At 35.5% G+C, this 22,985-nt stretch overlaps 4 protein-coding genes and 1 long non-coding RNA gene across 7 annotated transcripts; 1 reads left to right on the top strand and 4 right to left on the bottom strand.

The window, feature by feature from the left end:
* Window positions 1-3,085: 3,085 nt before the first annotated feature.
* LOC146902684 (uncharacterized) lies at window positions 3,086-6,030 on the bottom strand. 3 transcript variants are annotated; one of them, XM_085732545.1, is made up of 6 exons: window positions 5,896-6,030; window positions 5,372-5,472; window positions 4,953-5,289; window positions 4,774-4,859; window positions 4,143-4,195; window positions 3,086-3,736 (listed from the first exon to the last, which is right to left on the bottom strand). In XM_085732545.1, the coding sequence occupies exons 2-6, from the start codon at window positions 5,405-5,407 to the stop codon at window positions 3,709-3,711; spliced, it is 540 nt and encodes a 179-aa protein (XP_085588671.1). In that variant the 5' UTR covers window positions 5,408-5,472; window positions 5,896-6,030; the 3' UTR covers window positions 3,086-3,708. The 3 variants fall into 3 exon arrangements, with proteins under 3 accessions (XP_085588671.1, XP_085588672.1, XP_085588673.1); XM_085732546.1 differs by having other exon boundaries at window positions 4,155-4,195; XM_085732547.1 differs by lacking the exon at window positions 4,143-4,195 and having other exon boundaries at window positions 3,520-3,736.
* A 189-nt stretch (window positions 6,031-6,219) lies between these two features.
* On the bottom strand, window positions 6,220-8,054 carry LOC146902683 (uncharacterized). The gene is made up of 4 exons (XR_015021457.1): window positions 7,463-8,054; window positions 6,967-6,993; window positions 6,748-6,875; window positions 6,220-6,392 (listed from the first exon to the last, which is right to left on the bottom strand). It is a non-coding gene; the product is annotated as an uncharacterized LOC146902683 (long non-coding RNA).
* Window positions 8,055-8,265: 211 nt separating this feature from the next.
* LOC146902682 (uncharacterized) lies at window positions 8,266-8,610 on the bottom strand. Its single transcript, XM_085737160.1, has one exon. The coding sequence runs from the start codon at window positions 8,608-8,610 to the stop codon at window positions 8,266-8,268; it is 345 nt and encodes a 114-aa protein (XP_085593286.1).
* A 2,467-nt stretch (window positions 8,611-11,077) lies between these two features.
* On the top strand, window positions 11,078-18,471 carry LPD1 (lipoamide dehydrogenase 1). The gene is given in 15 exon segments (XM_085732544.1): window positions 11,078-11,557; window positions 11,933-12,079; window positions 12,489-12,623; window positions 13,899-14,007; window positions 15,373-15,497; window positions 15,836-15,961; window positions 16,047-16,127; window positions 16,513-16,575; window positions 16,661-16,735; window positions 16,813-16,891; window positions 16,966-17,066; window positions 17,253-17,366; window positions 17,589-17,702; window positions 17,815-17,886; window positions 18,011-18,471. Coding segments are annotated over 15 exon segments (1,698 nt in total). The 5' UTR covers window positions 11,078-11,248; the 3' UTR covers window positions 18,059-18,471.
* Window positions 18,472-21,748: 3,277 nt separating this feature from the next.
* Window positions 21,749-22,296, bottom strand: LOC146902680 (large ribosomal subunit protein eL29z-like). The gene is made up of 2 exons (XM_085732543.1): window positions 22,154-22,296; window positions 21,749-22,059 (listed from the first exon to the last, which is right to left on the bottom strand). The coding sequence occupies exons 1-2, from the start codon at window positions 22,253-22,255 to the stop codon at window positions 21,979-21,981; spliced, it is 183 nt and encodes a 60-aa protein (XP_085588669.1). The 5' UTR covers window positions 22,256-22,296; the 3' UTR covers window positions 21,749-21,978.
* Window positions 22,297-22,985: the final 689 nt, after the last annotated feature.

Raw genomic sequence — 22,985 nt, 5'->3', positions numbered from 1 at the left:
TCAATCAATAAGATCATTGGAATATTAGGTGATCATACCTAGTGGATCCCCATGTCTGTGCTTGTGGATTTAATGATAAGTTTCCTTATTGTTGTTGTAATCTCCCCTCTGACTCAGTGTGGTTGGTTACGAGGTGTTTCAGTCACGTCGCATCCGAAATAGGAATGACTTAGGACATATTTAATAGTCTATTTAGTATAATTGGACCCGAGACATGTGAGGGCGCCTATCTCGGTTCAAATGAGGTCCGTATAAGTAGAAAAGGCTTGGTAATTATTTGAAAGTTGGTTACGTTTTAATCCAACAAAGCTTATGGACGCTGTGTTGACATACATGATGGAACGAGGCGGTTCCCAAGATGTCGTGGAAGGCTCTGTCATGTTCTGCATGTCGTTCTGGTATGAGGTATTTCACGAGGTGGTGCAGTAGGTCGGCTCCTGAGTTACACAATGCACTTGTCGAGGTGATCACGTTGGTAGACCCACACTTTACCCACTTATTGTGACTTTTTGCCATGTTCTTAACGGATTTTGATGGCCTAAATACCATAACTATTGGGTTTAATCTAAATAACGATTGGTCATACAATGAGTAATGGATTTAATAGTATTGAAGTGAAAAGTTTTTGAAATTTTATGTTTCAAGGAAATTTGAAAGAAAGAAAACAACGATGTTGATGTGTTGATCCCGAGGTGGGAGCTCGTTTGTACACTGTATCCCTTGATCCCTATAGACTTCTTCCTCAAAGTTGAGGTGAAGGTATAAATAGATTTTTGGATGAGCATTAGGGGTTACATTTGCCTTGTGTCCTGAGTGTTTTGACATGTGTGTCTACTGTGAGGTTTGACTAACGTATCGACTCGACAATTGTTTCTAAAGGTGCAATTTGAAGTGTTGGATCTGACGGCGTAAGATTGCATCATTTGATTGTAGTGTGTACCTTTCAGTCTTTTCAACCATTGATGAACAATTTCATCCATTTTGAATATATAGGCTCCATTATTTTCATTTCCGCTCCTTCATTCCATCGCACGAACTCTCATTTGATTTCTGAAGGCTTTTATGCTTCCAAATATTTGATCCTTCAATTTTTTCCGTTCATCACTCCATTAAGCATAATACCCATTTTGATGCTTCAATTTAAGCCGCGTGCTTTGATACTTGGATGGAGGTTTCATCCTCATCTTCGAAGAAAATTTATGGTTTAAGGTTTGGTCCATGTGTTGATTCGTTCGCCCTAAACCAAAAGCTCTTAGATGGGGATCTATGTGGTTATTCATAGATTGGTGAAAATATCACGTGTGAAATCTATGAGCATTGGCATAATTCAATTAAGTCCTTCGTTACCGCACTTCATGTCGTCGAAAACCCTTACAGGTTGGCATATTTTGATTTCATCACACATACCCATGTTTGTTGTGTTTGTTATAGGAAATCATGAAATGATTATTTGGACTCTACCTATCTGTATAAACACTTGTTTGATGCCCCCGTGGCTTTTGTTGATGTAATTTTCTATTACTTTTTTTTAATAATTTTTGCACTTTATAGTTGTTGCACTTTTATGACTGGTGAGAGGTTACTCGCACACTTGCTAAAGTGGCCTCGTCTATAATTAGTTTATAACCTTTCATTGATATCAAAACATGGATCCAAAATATTATCATGAATTATATGCGTTAAACTTTTTGTTGTAAAAAAAAAAAACTTTGAATTATGTTGGGTAGGTGGTAGTTTTGTATTTTATGATTCAAGAGTCTAGTTCTCTCCTTTTAAGTGACTTTAGTTCTCCTTGTGTTTCAAAAGATTGTTTGTTTAATATTTTTCTAATATTTAGAAAAATTATCAATAATTAACATGGTATTATTTTGAGAAAATATTCGAAGAAAAATTTAATTTTGACTTAAAACATAAAGCGACGGTCAATTTATTTATTTATTTTCTATTTTTTTAAAACTTTATAAACGAAAGTAAGCATATTTGTTTGTATACGATCTCAAAATATGTTTGTGTCGTGAGATAAGTTGGTTTTATCCTAGTGATAGATAGTAATTCAACATAGTACAGAATGAGAAAGAAATACGAAAATGCAAAAAAGCACAACCCAATAACATGTTAAACTCATGCTTTAGAGAAAATGTATCGTAGCCTAGACTTATTGTTTGAGTTTAATAATAGGGACATTTGTTTACCTGTTTCATCTCTTTATAATAACTAGATTGTGTGACCCGCGCTATCGCGCCGGTTTGTGATAAACTATTGATCAATATATTTTGATTACAATCAACTCAAGCATTTTGAGAAATATAGCATTCTAGAATATTATATATCATTGATCAATGCCACAAACATTAATATTCATATAAGTGAGTCAAACCGTTTTAAAAAAATTGGAGTACATTTTAAAATATTTCTATATAAACTACATGTCACATAACTATATTCCCCTTCATCATCAATAACCAATATCTTCAAACCGTTCCTTGAGACAATATATAGCTGCCTATGAGAAAAAAAATTGGTCGAGGCAAATAAACCCCAACATATAAGTGATTGATCTTGACTTTTATTTTTAGTTATACCAAATTGTCGTCATTGAAAATTGAAAGAGATCCTCTTATCAGATGGAGTTAATGACAATCTTAAGATAAAAACCTTTTGACCAATAATGGTTATTATACCTTCGGACTAATATTTAATAATATTTATATATATTGAAAACGGGTTAAGATGAAAAAAAAATGACGTTACTTAGAAAAGTTTTATTTTTTTATGAAACTTGGTACTTAGAATGATACAAATATTACATAATCTCTATCAAATTTTGTTGAACTATGAACAATCTCATCCAAATGTTTAAATCAGCAATATCTCTTACAACTTTGTGACAAAAAATACTTACATTTTGACATTAGTATCTTTGATTTTGCCTCAAAACACAAAGTGAAATGAAATTTCACCCAATCGTGGAATAAAGCAAATAGAAGGTAGTCCTAATTCATAACATAGCTCTCAAAAGTCGTAATTCATTTAAGTTTACTTAAAATTGAATCTAAAAAATGTAAACGAACATAATGTGTTCCACTTTTTCTTTGAAATAGCATATTCATTAAGTAGCCTAGCACAAGTTGTGCAAAAGGCAAGTAGATACAACAAAGGCAAAGCACAGCCATGACAGGAAAATTAAGAGGCACACGATACCACCCAAAAGCAACCAAAATGCTAACAGCCGCTACAGTACAGAGAAGAAAAATTAAAACACACTGAAAGCCAAAAATTAAGGCCTTAGCACCTCAAAACTCACTGTCAGCACAACCAGCCAAAGCAGCCGCTAAGCACCTTCCTACCACCCCGAAACAGGCCTCCCCAAGCAGCAGCCGTCACCTCCGCCTCATGCACTCTCACGGGTTCCAACAACACTCGTAGAAAAGGCAAGAAGCAATCCTTAATCTACTCAAAGACCAACACCAAGACACCGCCTTAATTTCGTCCACTACCTCGTCAAAGTTCTTGAATTGATTCTTAAAAAGGTTTTAAACTTGATTAGCAGGTTTTAAACTTGATTGGTATCATGTTGGAGACGTCATTGTGTCAGACTTTATTAGTAGCAAGTTTTCCACTTAATTATAGTCAAGTTGGAGCTGTTGTATGATTGGTGATCTCGTGCACCCTATGCTGCGTTTTTTTTTAGCTGTTGGTAGCTTTCTTTTAGCATAATTTGCTCTTGGTCTGTTGGCTATAAAGTCACATAAAAAGTCACATAAGATACAATATATGGTTATGATAAATAGAATCATGAATATTACATCCAAATGTTGACTATAAAGTTATGGGATTATTTACAAATTCAAGTGGCTATGCCAAGGTAGACAATCAGTATGCTACCAAAGAACAAATATAAAGAACACCAACAATTACAGTAGTAGGATACAACTATCAATAGTAGGATAGGAACCATACCATGAAGAGACTTTCAAATAAAGGATGCCATTTCTAATTAAAATATATATATATATATCTCTAACAATAACTAATATTCATGAAGACTTTGAAATAGTAGTTGATTTAATATCCTTAAATTGATCAATAAGCCTACAATGGTGAGGATATAATGCACCTCCACACAACAATTTTATACTCACTCCCTGTTGTACCTTGTAGCAGCAACTATCCACCGTCCGTGCCAACCGATCAGCTGTGTATCATGATATTAAACATGTTTTAAACAAACAAAAATAGGAAAAATATACAACAAAAGAAATGACTTAACATGGAATCAATCACAAAAACTGCCATAGTCATACATGAAAAAATGATCCACATAAGAGTCCTAAACTGCCATGGTCATACATGAAATATGTGGTCACAACAGAGTTACCAAACCTACAGTCATCTAATTGTAAATTGAAATCAAGGAGACTTCTAAAAGCATATAAGCAGCATTCATCAATAACTTTGTACCATGATTGCCACACCGATGACTATGAATGTAAACCAAAAAGCATTCATTGTGGACTGCTGTAAAAAACATTCACCGTCGTTCTAAAACAACAATCTAACGCCATGCATCGGTGAAACTCAAAACCAGTCATATATCTTCATTAATATAACATTCCATATATCGTGATCAGCAAGATAGTGCAAAGAAAAACTTGACCATGATTGCAGTCCCTAATGACTGACGCGATAAACAACTAACGAAAAGCATCGACAGTTGCTGTAAATTAAAAGACAGGCATAGCGCCTGACCAAGTAGCAACATAAAATACTCACAGTGCTAAGCTCGAATTCAACATGATATGTGTTCAGCTTTAACAGATCCCTCCGAAAGCGTGCAACCTCAACACTGACAGTCGTGCCTGCGAGCAAACAACATCTGCCATTTAAGTTACAGTCAAACACAAAAATACATTTACGGCCAAAAATTATCAATGAAAATACGACACATTTACCTGCTATGCGGTAAAGTGCGTCGCCAGACTTCTCTGAGATCACTTTGGTCGCAGGGGTCAGTCGATCTCCATGCTTAGATGGTCGAGGAAGAGGCCTCAGATAAATGACCCTATTATCCTTATCAGACACAACAGCGAGCTTCAAAGACTGGCCTTGGACAAAGTTATGGGCCTTGCACATATCTCCGCACTCACCGCCGATCATGCAGATCAAAACGTTGTCTTGTCGGCCAAATTCCAAACAACACCTCCAATAGAATCCTACGTAATCAACCACAGTGAAAGCTGTTTCATAATTCGGCAATGAGTCTTTGCAAAAACCATCCCAAGGTAACACCTGCATTTCGGACAAAACCAAGATACATTACTGACGGTATTCAACCACCAACTATCAAACAACATTCACAATAAATATATACCAAATATCCAGAATGAATATCCGAGTAAGTCAACATCTTCAACACAACATTTGCAAAAGACTGGGATCCAACTTCTCATAAACGACGATCCAACCTAGCAACTATCGGACGATTGTGAGCAGGGTATTCAATATATGAGGTGCGTATGGGCCAAGTGGTATATTTTTGTTTACAGTGCTCTAGGATGATGCACATGCTAATATGCACTGCCAGGAACAATAATTTTTTACTAAACTCTATTTTTATTTTTCTGATACATAACACTCAGGAATTGTCACAAAACTATAAAACATGTGTATATAAGTTTTTTTCGACATGACTTCATAATCATATTGGAAAGTAACACACCGAATATATAAGTCAATTGCTGCGATTAATTGCGGTTGAACGTATTTTTTGTGGTACATGCGTTCGCGTACCTTATTAAGTGTAATTATTATAAATCCAATATGATCAGACTCTGTGAGCAAATAAACTAAACATAATATGTTGCGAAAATCAAACTGATATTCAATAAGATTTACCTTAAGTGCATGTGCTCATTTGGTGAGTAACCTTTCAAACCTCCACATTTGTCTCATTATTTGAAGGTATTTCTACCTAAGAAGGAAACCAAAACTTTCAAGTTTAGATTATTCAAGAGTATTGCCAGAAAGGAATCACATACTATACAAAATAAATAAAAGAACTGGAACTCAAAGCAAGGAAAGAGATTAACGAACAGTCACAATTGAAAAGAAAAAAAAGTCGCATATAGGATCACATACTCGATAGGAATCACCTTGAGTGCTATCATATACATATTAAGCAAATACTAAAATTATTTCCAAAGTAATAAAATTACATACCTTTGAAATTGGATATACTACCCAAACATGAATCCAAACAGCGCCAAGAGGGTGCAACGATGAAAGGGAAAAGAACATGAAATCCAACTTCTAGAAAGTATCTAAATCATTCTTTAATAGAATCAGATTGAGGTTTAATTCACTCTTATACAGGTAACATGGAACTTCTAACCCTGATAAAATCATTAATATTTGAAAGCATCAGCGGAAAAAAATGAAATACAAACTGCAATAATTTAAACAATAAGAATAAAAATTTCAGGTCAATTAAAACTTACAACTAAACTCCAAACAATTAAACACTTTACTAAACTCTTAGCAGATAAGATGTTACAAAAACCAAACAATTATTTAAAAACACTCCATCAATTTCACATAGAAACACAAAAAAAACACAAAATTTCATCACAACAAAGACAATTAATATCAGGCGATTAAGATTCAGATGTTTGATCAAGCACAAAATCATTGAAGAAAAACCACCAAATGAAATTTCATTTTCATATTCAAAAAAGCACAGAAACTCACGCTTCTCCTCTAGAGTTATTCAGCAATAGGTCGTTTGAGTTGAGATGAATTCATGAAAACGTCGTCACGTGACCGCTTCATCTTCAGAGAACACGGAAACGTGTTTTCAAACTCGATGATTCAAAATTCTGCAAAATATCATGCTAAGTAATCAATCAACTGCATCAAGATTAATTAACAATTCAGATTTAACCGTAACACAAAGCAATAATCATTTACCATAGATCAACTCAACCAAGCCAAATCCTGCACACACACAAAAATGAAAATCATAACTGAAAAATTCAAAATTCAAAATTCACAATTCATAATTCATCATTGACAATTAGAATCACTTCAATGCAAAGCAACGTAACGATGAATTCGAAAAGAAAAACACCAAAAATTATTTCCTTGTACTTAACAACACACGTAACCATTACAATCACTCCTCCATCCCAAGAGTCCACATAATTGATCGTCTTGATCTCAATTGTCGAAAAATTCAGCGAGGTCACAATGATGTGAATATGATTTACAACACAATTCAATCCAACCCAATCAACTATCTACTAATTTAATAAAATAAAACAAAATAAAAGTTCATTAATCTTTTAATAAACTAAAATGAGGATGCATAAATGAATAATTACTTCTAATCTAATGAAATTAAAATCTAAAACCCCTAAAACTATTGAAAAAAATGCAAATTTCAGTGAGTAATAATATGAATTACCAAGATATCTGATGCAGTCTCAGTATAATCACCGTCAACACAAGTCGCGAACTCGAATCGGAATAAAACTGATGAACATGATCAGGTTGTTGAAGAAGAACCTGATAGTACTGTCCCACAAAGTAAGAACCAACCTGCAAATCAATCAAACAAACAAAAACCCTATCAATTCACATAAATCCACAAGAGATTGAGTGCGGTGGGTTACAGTGACAGCGTCCGGTGATGGGAGGGCGGTGGAAAGTTTGAGAGGATAGAGAGAAGAGAGAAAGGGAGGTTGAAGGAATGAGAGGAGGAGGAGGATGATGTCAATGGCGGTGATGGGAGGATGGTGGCTTGCGGTGGAGGAGAGGGTGGAGGGTTTGAGACAAGAGAGAGAGAGAGAGAGAGAGAGAGAGAGAGAGAGAGAGAGAGAGAGAGAGAGAGAGAGAGAGAGAGAGAGAGAGAGAGAGAAGTCAGAGAGAGAGGGAGGGTGAAAGAATGAGAGAAGGAAGAGGGAGAAGAAAAGAAGTTGTTTCAGAGAAGAAGAGAAAACGCGTGAGGGAAAAAAAAAGAGAAGAAGAGGAAGCTTGTGAATTCTGCAAGTGATTGTAATATCACTTGATAACTACACTCGTACCACCGCCACCCCTGCCATCACCTCTGCCACCCCTGCCACCCTAGGTAGCTCCCCGACGATGGTAAACTTTTTCATCATGCACCTCTTTCAACGCATCCTCCAAATGCTGCCATTCCTCAGTTCCTTTCGGCACCAGACCACTTCTCATCACAGCATAGATGCGGTCTCCGATGCGGCTCATCCTTCAGCTAAGCTGTAAGTACCCAAGGTCTCCATCCTCCTGAGCAGCTCGCGCATCAAGGACCTCACGCTTCGGTGGCCTCGGCACCGGTACCGGCATGTCAGGAAGAATCATGCATGGATGGGAATGGCGATAAAACCAATTGATGCATCCATCTACTGCCTCCACATAATGAACTGCAGTCTCTCCCAACTCCAAGGGTGTCAGCGCATAATCAAATGCACGCCGAAAGCGATTTGTGATCTCCGCCAAATTAACACCAGTAGGTGCACTCTCAACGGTATGTCTCGGTATGGTCTGAACCCACCCAAACTGACGAAGCACCCTCTCTGGCAGATATCTCACCATGCAGTCTCCGCATCTCAACCATCCAGAGTAAAGTCTGACCTTCTCAAACGGACGTGCCTAACGGCGCTCTCCATATGGGGCCATGACAACCCTCGTCAAATCCAGCGCATCCAGATGGTTTATGTAGTTGTCTGATGTACCTAAACCACACAATGGTAAAAAAAACATCACGCGTGAATAATGATTCTCTATATATCCTACCCAGACATCCTTGCTTCCCATAACTAGGAAGTGATGAAACACCCAAGCCTGCACCAAAGACAACCACATATAAATATACAAACCATATACACTTAAATTTTAAAAAATAAAACATAGTTTTTAATATATACCTGCAACAAAGTCAGGTATCATGCTACCTGACTGGTGTTCCAACGTGCAGCATTGTTGAGTTCCTTATACAAGTGAACTAGTGCCGCAGCTCCCCATGAAAAACCAGAAACAATCTCAAGGTCTCTAAAGTACCTCAGGTACACAACATCCACAACCCACTAGCTCTTGTCAGTTAATATCGTGATCCCCACCAAGTATAGCAAATACATGCGGACAGCCTGGTCCCGCAACCTCTCCACCTCTTGAGTCACACCATACTCGGTTTCCAAATCCCTCTGATCCTTCAAACACTCCTTGAAAATCCTCTTCAAGTAGCTAAATCGGCAATGTGCACCTTTGGTCTTTTCGACCTCAATAAGAGCATCACCCGGATCAGACCCCAAGTATGTCTCCATCATTTCCACCGCCTCGTCCCGTGATATGGACCCGTGGGACAAGAGCATGCCATCAATGGGGAGATGCAGCAAACAGGCCACATCATCAAGTGTGACTGTCATCTCCCCAATAGGAAAGTGGAAGCTGGAAGTCTCCTCGTGCCACCTCTCCACAAAGGCACAAATCAGACCATGGTCAATCAGGTTGTAGCTGGTATCTTGAAGCCAACCAAGGCCGGTGTCATGCAATTTGTTTTTCCACCACCGTGCAGCCATGATAGATTTGGTTTGTTTATCATGCATCACATCTATCTTCTTTCCGTTGCTGATGCATTTTAATTTTGGACGCCAATGCAGATAATTAAAATTAATAAAGTGAGTTTAAACTCATGGCTTCACAAAGAGATTTAACAGTACATAAACATGCAATTTCAGATATAAAGTGAGTTTAACATTAATAAATACCTCGCCATCAGCCGCCTTCCTGGCCACGTGCACACTATACTTCCACAGTAGGCCAGTCTCGTGTGGGCCACCAGGATAGTCATCTAATGGCTCAGGGTCCACCACCTTCTCCTTCTTCTTTTGCCTTCGCCGTTGCTCGACATCTTCCGTTTCCTCGTCCATAGCCTGCAGCTCCTCCTCAAGCTCCTGTTCCTCCATATGCTGCAAGTCCACATCATGTTGCTCTTGCTCCACGTCCATATACTCTTGCTGCTCCGGCTGATGCTCGACATCAGGCTCGACATCAGCACGACGTCCTCTAGCACCCCGACGCCTCAGAGGAACACCACCTTCCTCCTGCAGCCGTCGGAGACGCTCTCTCCTATGGGAAGCATGTCCTGCCTCCCTTACGCGCCGAGTATTAGAGGTTGAACCTTCTGTAACATGCACACAAGACAATCAACACATAAAAGTACAAAACAGACGGTCAAAACCAATACTGGGTCTTTCCGGATTTTATTTTCTGGATGGCAACAATCCAGTCCAGAAAACGATTTCCGGATTGCATCAGTTCATAGGAAAAAAAACGGAACAAATTACTTGCATGCATACAGAAATCGAACTAACCTTCCATGTGATGTTTGTCAAGGATTGAAATGCGGTCCGTTTGAGCATGATTTCACCGATTTTGGTTAGATTTTTGCAGTTCGGATTTTGGGATTAGAGGGAGATAGAGAGAGTAAGTGAAAAGTGAAACTGTAAAAATGGGGGGTGAATGCCCTTTTATACTTCGAATGAGTCCGAAATATGTAATCCGGACCAGAAGTTAATTGTCCGAAATAGGTATTCTGGAGGGCAATTTAGTAATTTTTGCAGGACGCGTGAGAAGGACACAGGGTGGGAAAAGTAATACTCTAGTTATTTTTGTCCCTAATTGTTAACAAGTAGCTATAATAGTCATTCAATGTATCAAAATTTTAAAATAGTCTATGATTATGCATTTTATTAGTCAAAATAGTCTTTGATAAAATAATTCGGTAACACTGTCATAGTCTTTCAACATACTTATTTATTGTCATATCAGTCCTTATAAGTATTTACTTATTATCATTTCAATCTTTATATGAAAAAAGTTATTATAAACATTGATAGATTAGTTCAACGTTAGAATATTTTGACTAACAAAACGCACAATCAAATACTATTATTTTAAAATTTTGATAGATTGAGATTATTTTAACTATTTATTACACATTATGAATTAAAATGACCCTTACATCCTTAATTAAAGCTGGGAAAAGTGGTTTGTTGGGTTTATGGTTTATCCGCCACCGTTTCTTTGTTTTCTCCGCATTCTCATTTTCCTCCCAACTCCCAACGGACTCATCGAGGTTCATTTCTCTTTTTAATTCTTCCTCTTCTTCAGATCTCTCTTCCTTTCTCTACATCTCCATTTTCAATCTCTCTTCTTCTTCTTCATCCTCAAAATGCAATCCTCTCTCCCACTCTCTTTCTCTCCCACTTCCTCTACCGCCAGATCACATCACTCTTTCCCACTCTCCACCGGCAAACCTCTCAACCTCCGTTTCTGCGGTTTGAGACGCGAGGCTTTGGGTTTAGGCTTTAAAACTTCCATCAACCGCAATATTCGCCAGATTCCCTGCCGTCAACACTCCGCCATAGTATCAGCTGCTCGCTCTGATAATGGCAGCACTACTGGATCCTTTGATTATGATTTGTTGATTATTGGTGCTGGTGTTGGTGGTCACGGTGCTGCTCTTCACGCTGTCGAGAAGGTTTGTTACTGATGCTTCTGATCAAAGACATGCCTCATGTTTTTTGACTGTCATTGTCTGACACATGTGATTATATTCAGTTATGTTATTTTATAGTATATGCGATTATTACCAGTGTCAATGTGTTCGTGCTAAGTGATGGTGCACTAGCTATTGATATGCAAATGGTTATAATAAAGTCAAAAGCAGTCTCTTTTTATGGTAATAATTCCCTTTTATGGTCAGTGCCCCGGGGGCACCGGTTAGCAGGACCCTTATTTATATGATAAATGAAGTAATTGCTATTGTTGAATGTTGATTATTACGTGATAAAGTAATTTGAATCATGTAACATTTTTTCCGTGGGAGAAAATTTTGATAAAATAGTGATTGCAGGGATTGAAAACAGCTATAGTGGAAGGAGATGTGGTGGGAGGGACGTGTGTAAACAGAGGTTGTGTTCCTTCAAAAGCTCTTTTGGCTGTTAGCGGTCGTATGCGGGAACTAAAGAGTGATCATCACTTGAAGTCATTGGGTTTACATGTAAGAATGTTACGTTATAAGGCTATCTTAAGTTTATTGTTGTGATTAGAATTACGGCTGTATGAATTGACTCATTTTAGCTTATCTACCGACATAGCACTTGTGAGACTGTTTGAAAAAACTTATAAAATAGCTTATGACATGTTCATAAGCTGTTTTCATAAGTTTTCCAAGATAGCTTATGAAAACAGATTATAGCTTATGCGGAAACAATTTAACTTTATTTTATCTCTTGTTATAGAAATAACTTATACATAAGCACTTATCATGATTAGTGTTTATGCTATAAGCTTCAAATTAAGTTGTTTATCCAAACACGGCCTTAGAATTAGAAAACTATACATGATGTAAAGAGAGCGGTTACATGGTTATAACTTTTCGCTGCCTTTGTCTGTTTTATTTGTTTCAGGTTTCTTCTTCCGGGTATGACAGACAAGGAGTCGCTGATCATGCTAATAATCTTGCTTCCAAAATCCGTAGTAATCTGACAAACTCCCTAAAAGCGATAGGAGTAGACATACTTACCGGTTTTGGTACTATATTGGTAAGTGACATATTATATTATGGAATCTTTGTTTTGTGAACTCTCTAGCATCCGGAATAAATATTATTAATTCGATCAGTTAAACTGTGTTTGGAATACTTAAAAATAGGAACTGATTTGGGTTAATTTGGCCTGAAAATCAGATTCTATGGTCATTTTAAACAACGGAATTTGAATTGATTTAGAAATCAAATTTCGGAAGTCCTTCAAAAAGTTAGAATTGATTTGATTTTGTAAATTGAGCTATTTAGTAAGGATAAAACGGTTAATCTATATAATCTTTTTTTTTTTTTTGATAAAGCTAAATGATATTAAACTTAAGGAGCTGTAAAAAAAAGAAATTATCTACCTCCTATATAATAAATAGAGTCCTTGCTATTAACTATTAAGGGGTAATTTATTTCTTATTTAACTTAATTCATTCTCAAGACACTTGACTTTACTGTTATTCAATATATTTATTTTTTCCAATTATCAAATTACTAGATGCCTTTAATATTCCTTAATGGCTTTAAAATTTATTCATTTTCTTAACTCTCTGATTAGTTCATTCCAATCCCCCTTTTGCATTAAAATGTGCTCTATTTAGCTGCTTGAATATTATGGTCCAGACTAATTGATGGTACATGCAATGTGAATCGACCAATATTTTTGAAAAAAATTACTATGAAAAATATTGTACAATGTTTTGATCTTCATAATGGCAGTGAAGACGAGAAACTCACATGAACAATCGATGCATATCTATGCGTCTCTGCTAAACAAATTGAATTGGGAGGAACTATGTGAAAAACATAATTTTTATGTCTTCGATTTAGGTCCTAGGAGATGCTAAGAAGGAAGATAATGAATGAAATTTGAAAACGAGTTAATTTACCCTCGTACACTAAATTAGAGTACCCACTCTTGAAAGTGAGATAAACCTTGATATGCTCTTCCCCCTCAAGCACACTGCTGCTACTTTGAAACCCACATTTTTTTGGGCCTCATTGGTTGTCATTTTCTATTTTAAATTTGAACTGTAAAAAGGCCATCTTGTTTCCAATTTGTTTCCTATTTGTAATGTTTGTGTATAGAAAATGGCGAAAGCAACTTTTTACTGCTATCCCTGTTTCCTTTTTTAATAGATTTATTCATTTATAATGTTTCAAGCACATTCTTAATGAAAGGAAAAAAGGAACTGTCTGGTTATTAGCTGTGGCTACCTTGAAATCGCAGAAGATTTTTTATTTTTTTTTACATTTTCATTTTGCTGTCATGCATGAATCTGTGCAGGGTCCTCAAAAGGTGAAAATTGGCTCTTCAAACAACGTAGTAACTGCAAAAGATATCATCATTGCCACTGGTTCTGTTCCTTTCGTTCCTAAGGGTGTTGAAGTTGATGGTACACATCTGTCTTTTCCTTTCATGCCGTTGATATTTGATAATCCTTAATCCAGTTTTACTTAGTTTAGATGATTTCTTGTTCTTTTGACAAAAAGACTAAAGTCCTATATACAAGGAAAAAAGGGATCAAAATTTTCCATGATTTTTTGTTGTTAATAGTAGATAGAATTATATCGGAGAAAATTAATTTGGTTTTATGACGGGGTTATGAACCATAAAAACAATATACTTTCGAAGAAGATCGATAAAGATCTATTCTAGGAATCAAAAAGACTCACACGGTTTTATTGCTTTGGGAAAGGCATGGTTAGTGGATGCCTAGAGGAGAGCTTTTGTGGATGGTTTTAGAGAAGAAAAGAATTCATATTGCTTACACTCGACCAATTAAAAATATGTATTGTAGGGTAGAGGGGTTATAACAAGTGCAAGAACTGGGTAGACCACATATGACATAATACCACACATGGTAGTCAAATCGGGATACATATTGTGTATCGTTCAACCACTTTTTTGAATCGTGTATCATATCGCATCCCACGGTACGCATCCAATTATCAGCTGAGTCCCAATCTTTTTAAATTGGTCTTGGATGTGCTTATTAGCCATATATGGGACTTGCTAACAAGTGCCTTAAGGGCACATGGTATAGAATCAAAAAATAGAAATATTATCTTGGAAGTAGGTGTATTTAATTCATTGAAAGTTTAAAAATTGTTCTTTTCAAGACAATATTCATATATTTGATTTCTTAACACATGCCCTTAGGACTCTTGTTAGCAAGACCTTAAAATGTATTTAAGAGCCAATGACACGATGAGTACCTTTTTAGACACTACAGTACGACCTGGAGAGTTGAGAGAGGCAATGTTGTCAAATTACCACCATAGTGTTATGGCGTGGCAGATGTTTTGCCAGCTTCCATAAGCTGCTATTTTAATATATAGGATTATAGACTCCAATGAAAAGTATAAAAGGGATCTTAGTTCAGTATAGGTCAGATCTTCTATTTTACGGTTCTCATATTCATATCTGCACCAGTATTTAGAGGAAGGGTTGGATCCACCTTGGCCTTTTACAGTCCATGTGGTTAAGAGACATCAGAAAAATTCTTTAAATCCTAAGTTATACTTTTTCCCTTAAGTACCGATATTCAATGTATGATTTACCTTCCATTTAATTTAAATTTTAAAAATTCTATCTGGTCCTAGATTTATGTCACAAGGAAATCTTTTTTCTTCTCTATGACCTAAATTTGATATTCATTTATAAATGTTGTATCATTTTTTCCCCATCTCTTGATTTCTTTTTAAGTTTTATTGGCCGTGATAATTTGTTAATAAAAAATTCCAACTCTCGCTTCCAGGGAAGACTGTGATTACCAGTGACCATGCACTCAAACTGGAATCTGTTCCTGATTAAATAGCAATTGTAGGGAGTGGGTATATTGGCCTTGAATTCAGTGACGTATATACGGCACTTGGAAGTGAGGTAACACATCTTTGTGATACTTTTACTTTCTTTTTCCACTATCTTTTGTTCATAAAAAATATTTGCAATGAATTGACTGTTATCCAATCTATTAGTTATAGAAAGTAATTTAGGCAATAGACTTTACTTGTTACTAAGATTGCATAAATTAATATCTTTCTTAATATGCATAATTTAGTCAAATTTTGCTAATATTTCATTTCGGAGGGAATATTGTGCTTGCTATACTTTTTATCAGTTCTAGAAGTTAACAAATATATAACCTTTATATCATTTCCTTGTTCTAAAATTTAGGCTCGTAGTTCATTGTAAGTTAAGTAGTTATTGGTATTATGCAGGTTACTTTTGTTGAAGCTTTAGATCAGCTTATGCCTGGATTTGATCCTGAAATCAGCAAGCTGGCTCAAAGGGTTCTTGTAAATCCCCGTAATATTGATTATCATACTGGAGTTTTTGCATCCAAGGTAACTACTAAATCTTGCAATTTCTTGATCAGTTTTTGTTGATCGGCTACTTTGACATGCCACTGTCCTCATGTTTTCCTTGTAGATCACACCTGCAAGGGATGGAAAACCTGTCTTGATCGAACTTATTGATGCAAAAACTAAGGAGCCAAAGGACACGTTGGAGGTAACTCAATCTTTTATTAGAAAAATATCAAGTAAACTCATTGTTCTTAATTGTTATGATTTCTTCGATGGGAAAATATTATCAAGTGTTAATGTGTTGAACTTAACTACCGAAGCTTTTGGTTATTGATTCAATAAACTCATATCTCATTTTCAAAGGCCATAAGTGCGTACTGGCTATCTATTTAGCACATGAGTTCATGACGCTGCACCGAGGCAGACAGTCTAAGACTTATTTACAATTAGATTACACTTCTTTCTCTTTTCCCTTTTTTCTATGTATAGTTTCAGAGATAACAGCTTCCGTACTCTGTTAGTTCACTTCTTGTTTACTTGTATATTTTTTTTTGGATTTGCTACAAGCTGTTGTCTTTACTTTGTTACAGGTTGATGCTGCACTAATAGCAACTGGAAGGGCTCCATTCACACAAGGTCTAGGACTGGAGAATGTATGTATTTCTAGCAGAAATGTGTTTAGGATAGGAAATTTTCCTGAAGGAAATGAATGTATATTTTTGCATATTGTTCCTACAGGTTGATGTGGCAACACAGCGAGGCTTTGTTCCTGTGGACGAGCGCATGCGTGTAATTGATGCAAATGGAAAGCTGGTTTGTCTCTATTTCTCATGCACTAACTATCTTTGTCCGACTTATTGTTACTGATATAGGAGGATGTGGAATGATAGGTACCTCATCTATACTGTATTGGAGACGCAAATGGAAAGATGATGCTTGCTCATGCCGCCAGTGCACAAGGAATTTCAGGTAGGTGGAAACTGATGAATTTTTCCCCTTTTCTTTTTTTGCTTCAGTATTACTGATTAAAAAGTTTCCAACAGTGGTTGAACAAGTCACTGGAAGAGATCACGTGCTCAATCATTTAAGTATCCCAGCTGCATGTTTCACTCATCCTGAAATCAGCATGGTTGGATTGACAGAGGTATATCAGAACTTTCACTGCAATGAGTATTGTAATGAACCAGTTCTCTTTCATATGTGTGGTCGGCAATCTTCGTTTTTCAGCTCTGCTACCTCTTTGAAACTATGTTATTCATACAGTAAAATTACTTCTCGTTGTCCTTCAGTTGAAGTTGTTATGTGTTATGACCGAACTTAAAATTTGCAGCCTCAAGCAAGGGAGAAAGGTGAAAAGGAGGGATTTGACGTTAGTGTTGCTAAAACGAGTTTTAAAGCTAACACGAAAGCCCTAGCAGAAAATGAAGGGGAGGGACTTGCCAAGGTTATCTTTTTATATCTTCCTCTGTCAATGCTATTCTGACACGGCTTATGAAAGTGTTAAATGTTTTTAATGAATTCTGTACTAAAAGAATTACTTTGGTGGTACCAAAATTATTCTGTCATGACAGTTGCTCTACACTCCTATCTATTTCTATCTGCATGCATTAGTTGCTCTGCTCTTACATGCTTGACATTCCTAACTGTCGTGTACACTTTCATGCAGTTGATATACAGACCTGACAATGGAGAGATTCTAGGAGTTCATATTTTTGGTTTGCATGCAGCAGATCTCATCCATGAAGCATCTAATGCTATAGCATTAGGAACACGTATTCAGGTAATTTATACCCAGTTATGCGCCTGGGATTTAGACTATTAATAGTCACGAATGTCATTTATTCTCTTATCCTGTCTATCTGCTATGTTCACCATTTTGTGGTACTATGCAGGACATAAAATTTGCAGTTCATGCACATCCAACTCTGTCCGAGGTTCTTGATGAGCTATTTAAATCAGCAAAGGTGAGTGAGATAATCCTTAATGTCCTTTCAACATCTTATTGAGTATAACTATTCTGGCCTAATTTTACACCCATAGAGCTGGTCCTTTGTAACACCTGCATTAATTCGCACCCTCTTGATGTAGGTTAAAGAACACGCTTCTATCCCAGTAAGTGAACCAGTTGCAGTCTAATCTTCCCAAACAAAAGTATAAATTTTTGAAGAAATTTGCTTGTATTAGGGACTTCCAAAATATTACGCATCTTCAGGCGAAAGAGAAGAGCACATTCAGAATCCTGTAAAAGAAGGGGGGAACCGTTTGAAGGAGATCGCCACTGATCTGATAATGGATACCCGACGAATGTTACTTGTATTGATATATTTTATTCTTCATATTTTTGGTGTCTGTCAAAGATACTTATATTTATTGCTGTTGTTTTTTTTTAACTTAGTTTGGTTTTCCTAGTTGTAGTTATCGAGAAGGACTTTGAAAGTGGCCTAGTTTATCACTGGTTTAGTTTTGCACTCAATACACATGTACCATAACATTTTTCCAAAATTTACAATGATATATAGAGTAGAGATCCTCTCCATTTCTTAAAATAATGGACATCTCAATTACTACAGTTTTAGAAACTCATTCTTTTTTCAATTCCTTGAACTAATGATTTAAAATTATATTTTCTACCGATTGATCTATGTTCAATGTGACTTTTCCCTATTTATTTTATCAAGTGTGAACGACCACCTTCATACTGCTGTTCCTTATTTCTTAAAGATGTAATGACGAGATACCCAATATACTCCTCCACTACTAAAATCGTCTTCCAATGGTTTCTTTTCTTTTCATTTCATTCCTCCGTTTTTTTTTTTTTATTTATTTGAAATCATTAGTTTCTTCTTAATATGCATTTGAACCGCAATTTCGATAATCTGAAATTTAGTTTTCACTTGCGCATGCTGCCTCAAAACTTGGTTATTTATTTTTAACGTGTTTGGTGTAGTCACTCGTGTGTGATTGTGCTCTCTCCGAACTTCTCTTTCCTTTTGACACGAATCCTTTTGTTTGCTCATATATTTTTGTGCATTTGATGAAAGACTTTAACTCACGTTTGAATTGACGCATCACAAGAATCTTATTTGGTCCCATTAGTAGGAGCTGTTATTGTTGAAAAGTCGTCGGTATTTATTGGTTTTTACTCAAATTTGAATTGACACATCACAACAATCTTATCTTCACTTATCGACCATTAACAATAATCTATCTAGTCACTTAGTACATGCCATTAGTAGGAGTTGTTAGTGTTGAAAAGTCATTAGTATTTATTGGTGTTTACTCACATTTGAATTGATCCTAAAAATGTAACATAAAATTTATATTTTCCATTGCAAATATTTGGTTGAACAATTTGTTATGAGTGGAGTTCAAAACATGCGTGGAAATGCAGACTCCACGAGTAACTCTTTTAACAATTACATTATATTTCGTCAATCGTCAAATTGATAGTATTGAGTAGATCGAATCTATAAATTTCATAAGATTTTAAAAAAGGGAAATGTTAACGAGTGTCTCCGAGACACTCTTTAAGGACTAAATAGCAAGTATTTATAAAAATACATGTAATCAATGCGTTGAAAATTGAAATGTTTAACTTTTTTTAAAGAATAATTGCTTGTTTTAATATGCTTAAAGAGTGTCCCGGAGCACTCGTCAACAAGACCCTTAAAAATATAAAGAAAAAGCAATGACGGTCTTTAAGACTTAACATGTACTTTAGTATAAAAATGGTTTCTTAGAGTTGGGGCCAAACTTCATAAAAACACTGTATAATGCAAGAGTTACGGCCAAACTTCATAAAAACATTGTATAAAGTATTTCTATAAACTATATCATGGATCTTATATAAGGTAAAAAGGCAAAAACCACGTTACAAACATCATAATTTATTTCATAAAGCTCAATCAAATAGGCCTTTCAAAGAATCCCTGAAATAAGCCTTCAACAACATGTAGTAGTATGCTGTTTCAAAAAAAAAAACATGTAGTAGTATTACCTCAGCTTTAAATTGTCACCAAGATCAATGTCTGTACCATCATCAGCTACTGATTTAACACAATCAATATAAAAATAAAAAACATCTATAGTGAGAGCCCATAGACAGCGGGTAAAGATCCTCTCCATTTGTAATTTGTTCCATTTGTTGCAATTTGGAGAGAGATAGACACAAAAAAATTAATGATGGTGAGATCCACTTAGTGATATGACCCACCACTTATTTTTTTGTGTCTATCTCTCTCCAAATTGCAACAAATGGAACAAATTACAAATGGAGAGGATCTTTACCCATAGACAGCAGACAGATGGGAACGACAAATGTGAAGCATAATATTATTCAAAGCTTCTTTTTGTTTTTGAATTGCAAATGTTCACAGTTAGTTGGGAACGACAAATGTGAAGCATAATATTATTCAAAGCTTCTTTTTGTTTTTGAACAGTTAGTTTATTAGATTAATATTCTACTACTTTGTCCGGGTTTGAACCTAGGACCTCTAACTTCTTTTGTCTTAGTTCAAACCAGTTACCAAACCCGCTAATATTATTCAAAATTGACCAATTTAACAACAACATACACTAAAACCATTGACAGTTCAAAAAGTCTGCTACAAAGGTAACTATGAAGAATACTGTTATTTCAGTATTTGTGATGCTTATTAATAACATGTTAAACTGTGCTAAGAATCAAACATGTATCTCAATATATGCATACAACCGTCACTCACAAGGAACTTTGTGGACAAGGAGGAGCAAAAGAAAGGAATAGGGTTTCACCATAAAAATAAGGAAAGGAGAAAGTTAGGTCTCACTTTCATTTGAGATTATTTTTCTCCATGCGGTGTAGTTTTTCTCCATAACAATGATAAATTGCTAGTCATAATCTTTTTCTTCCCATCCAAACTAAATCAAACCCTACAGTTTATGTATATAATCGCACGGCTCATTTTGAGCATCAAAATCATAAAAAGCAGAATTGTGTGCCTAAATTCAGGCATGAGCATTGAAGATTACTATAGCAGTTTTAATATTCAGAAATAAAAACCCAAAAATGCTAACAGAGTGCTGCATTTTCTCTTAATCAAACAATCCATCAAAATACTGTCGAAAATAGATTTGTTTTTGAATTGCAAATGTTCATAGTTAGTTTATTAGATTAATATTCTACTACTTTGTCCAGGTTTGAACATAGGACCTCCAACTTCTTTTGTCTCAGTTCAAACCAGTTACCAAACCCCCTAATATTATCCAAAATTGACCAACTTTAACAACAACATACACTAAAACCATTGACAGTTCAAAAGGTCTGCTACAAAGGTAACTATGAAGAATACTGTTATTTCATTATTTGTGATGCTTATTAATAATATGTTAAACTGTGCTAAGAATCAAACATGTATCTCAATATATGCATGCAGGGTTAGTTTGTGGACAATGAGGAGCAAAAGAAAGGAATAGGGTTTCACCTTAATAATAAGGGAAGGAGAAAGCTAGGTCTCTCTCTTTCGAGATTAATTTTCTCCATAGGAATTAAGACCCAAAAAATGTACTAAAAGAGAACTCTGAAGAGTTTTAGAGGGTAGTTTTTCTCCATAATAACGATAAATTGCTAGTCATAATTTTTTTCCTCCAATCCAAACTAAATCAAACCCTACAATTTATGTTTCGGCAAGACTAAATCGAATCACAAGTCTTCCCCACCCCATCAACCACAAACAAACACTTACAAAGCCATAGTTTACATTTCGGCCAAACTAATAAATCACAAAATCCAAAATGGCATGTAAAAGAAAAACATAATCACACAGCTCACTAACAACATCAACAACATAAACAACAGAATTGATATTCTGAATTCTGGCATAAGCATTGAAGATTACTACAGCAGTTTTAATATTCAGAAATAAAAACCCAAAAGTGTTAACAGAGTACTGCATTTTCTCTTAATTAAATAATCCATCAAAATATTGTCGAACATAGACTTAAAATTAAACCATACATAACTTGAATTATAAAATCTAAGATTCAAAATACAAAAAGCCCCATTAGAGATCCACACTTTACTCTTCTTCTGCAATTTCACCATTTTTCTTGTTATGCTTCCTTGCATACCTCTGGTTCCTCAAAAACTTTGGATCCATCTACAGTATTCAATCACAGTAAACAAATAATTAAAATATCATTATAAAATAGATCAATCGTTTGAAAAATCAGAGGAGAATGATTAATACATACCCCTTTGGTTGAAGTGTGACGATGCCTCTTTGGCTTCTTGATGCCATTCTTGTGAGCTTTGTAAGACTGGTTGTGAGCGGTGTGATTCTTCGACTTCGCCATCTCTGAAATTCGATAAACCTAATTCTTCCAAAGATGCAGCTAGGGTTTTCTTCAGAGAGAGGGGTAAATATATGTGTGTTGGGGAGCGGTTCCTCTAAAGTAACACCACCCTCACTTAGGATGGGAACATCATCTCAGCCGTTAAATTTAAGCTGTTAAAGATGGAATATTTTTCTTCTTTAAAGATGGGTGGATTATTTTTCTTCTTGTAAAAATGTTTCATGGTTTTAATGCTTAAAAATATATCACTTTATCCTTCTGATCTTTAGATTTTTGTTCAACTCGTCATTGTAATATTAAGCTTATAATAACTTGGAGAAGCTAAAACAAATTAACAAGAATTGAAATACAAAAATGATTTATTTATAAAGACTAAAGACTAAAAACAAAACTAAAAATGCATTAACGAAAAGCAAAGTATGATATTTGCAAAGATTACAAACTGTGAAGCCCCGATACTTCAAAATAGATGACGTACCGTATCCCCTGCGTATCTTGCACCGATACCTGCCTGATACTTCCCGATACGTATCCGAAGAGTATCCAAATATTAAATTTTATTTTTTAAAAAATTAATTATCCGATACTTTCCGATACGTCCCGATACACACGGATACTTGTGTTTTTTATATTATTTTGATTTCTATTTTTTTAAAAAAAAATAAGAATAAAAACATTATATTACTATAATATATATACATTTCCTTTATCTTTCTTTGGTGCCAATACG

Source organism: Medicago sativa, chromosome 8 (assembly GCF_051527215.1).
Source record: "Medicago sativa cultivar Bolivia chromosome 8, Bolivia_mono, whole genome shotgun sequence".
Lineage (NCBI taxonomy): Eukaryota > Viridiplantae > Streptophyta > Magnoliopsida > Fabales > Fabaceae > Medicago > Medicago sativa.
The sequence above is the reverse complement of the archived record's forward strand: the minus strand, read 5'-3'. Positions and strand labels throughout refer to the sequence as shown.

Excerpts from the sequence above, each read along its gene's own strand:
- LOC146902684 (XM_085732545.1), bottom strand. The coding sequence starts at position 5,407 with ATGTTGACTTACTCGGATATTCATTCTGGATATTTG. Across the intron at positions 4,860-4,952 it reads CGCACTTTACCGCATAGCAG|GCACGACTGTCAGTGTTGAG; the intron begins GTAAATGTGTCG and ends GTTTGCTCGCAG. Across the intron at positions 3,737-4,142 it reads GCTACAAGGTACAACAGGGA|CCAACAGACCAAGAGCAAAT; the intron begins GTGAGTATAAAA and ends GTGACTTTATAG.
- LOC146902682 (XM_085737160.1), bottom strand. The coding sequence starts at position 8,610 with ATGGTGAGATATCTGCCAGAGAGGGTGCTTCGTCAGTTTGGGTGGGTT.
- LOC146902680 (XM_085732543.1), bottom strand. The coding sequence starts at position 22,255 with ATGGCGAAGTCGAAGAATCACACCGCTCACAACCAGTCTTACAAAGCT. Across the intron at positions 22,060-22,153 it reads GTCACACTTCAACCAAAGGG|ATGGATCCAAAGTTTTTGAG; the intron begins GTATGTATTAAT and ends TGAATACTGTAG.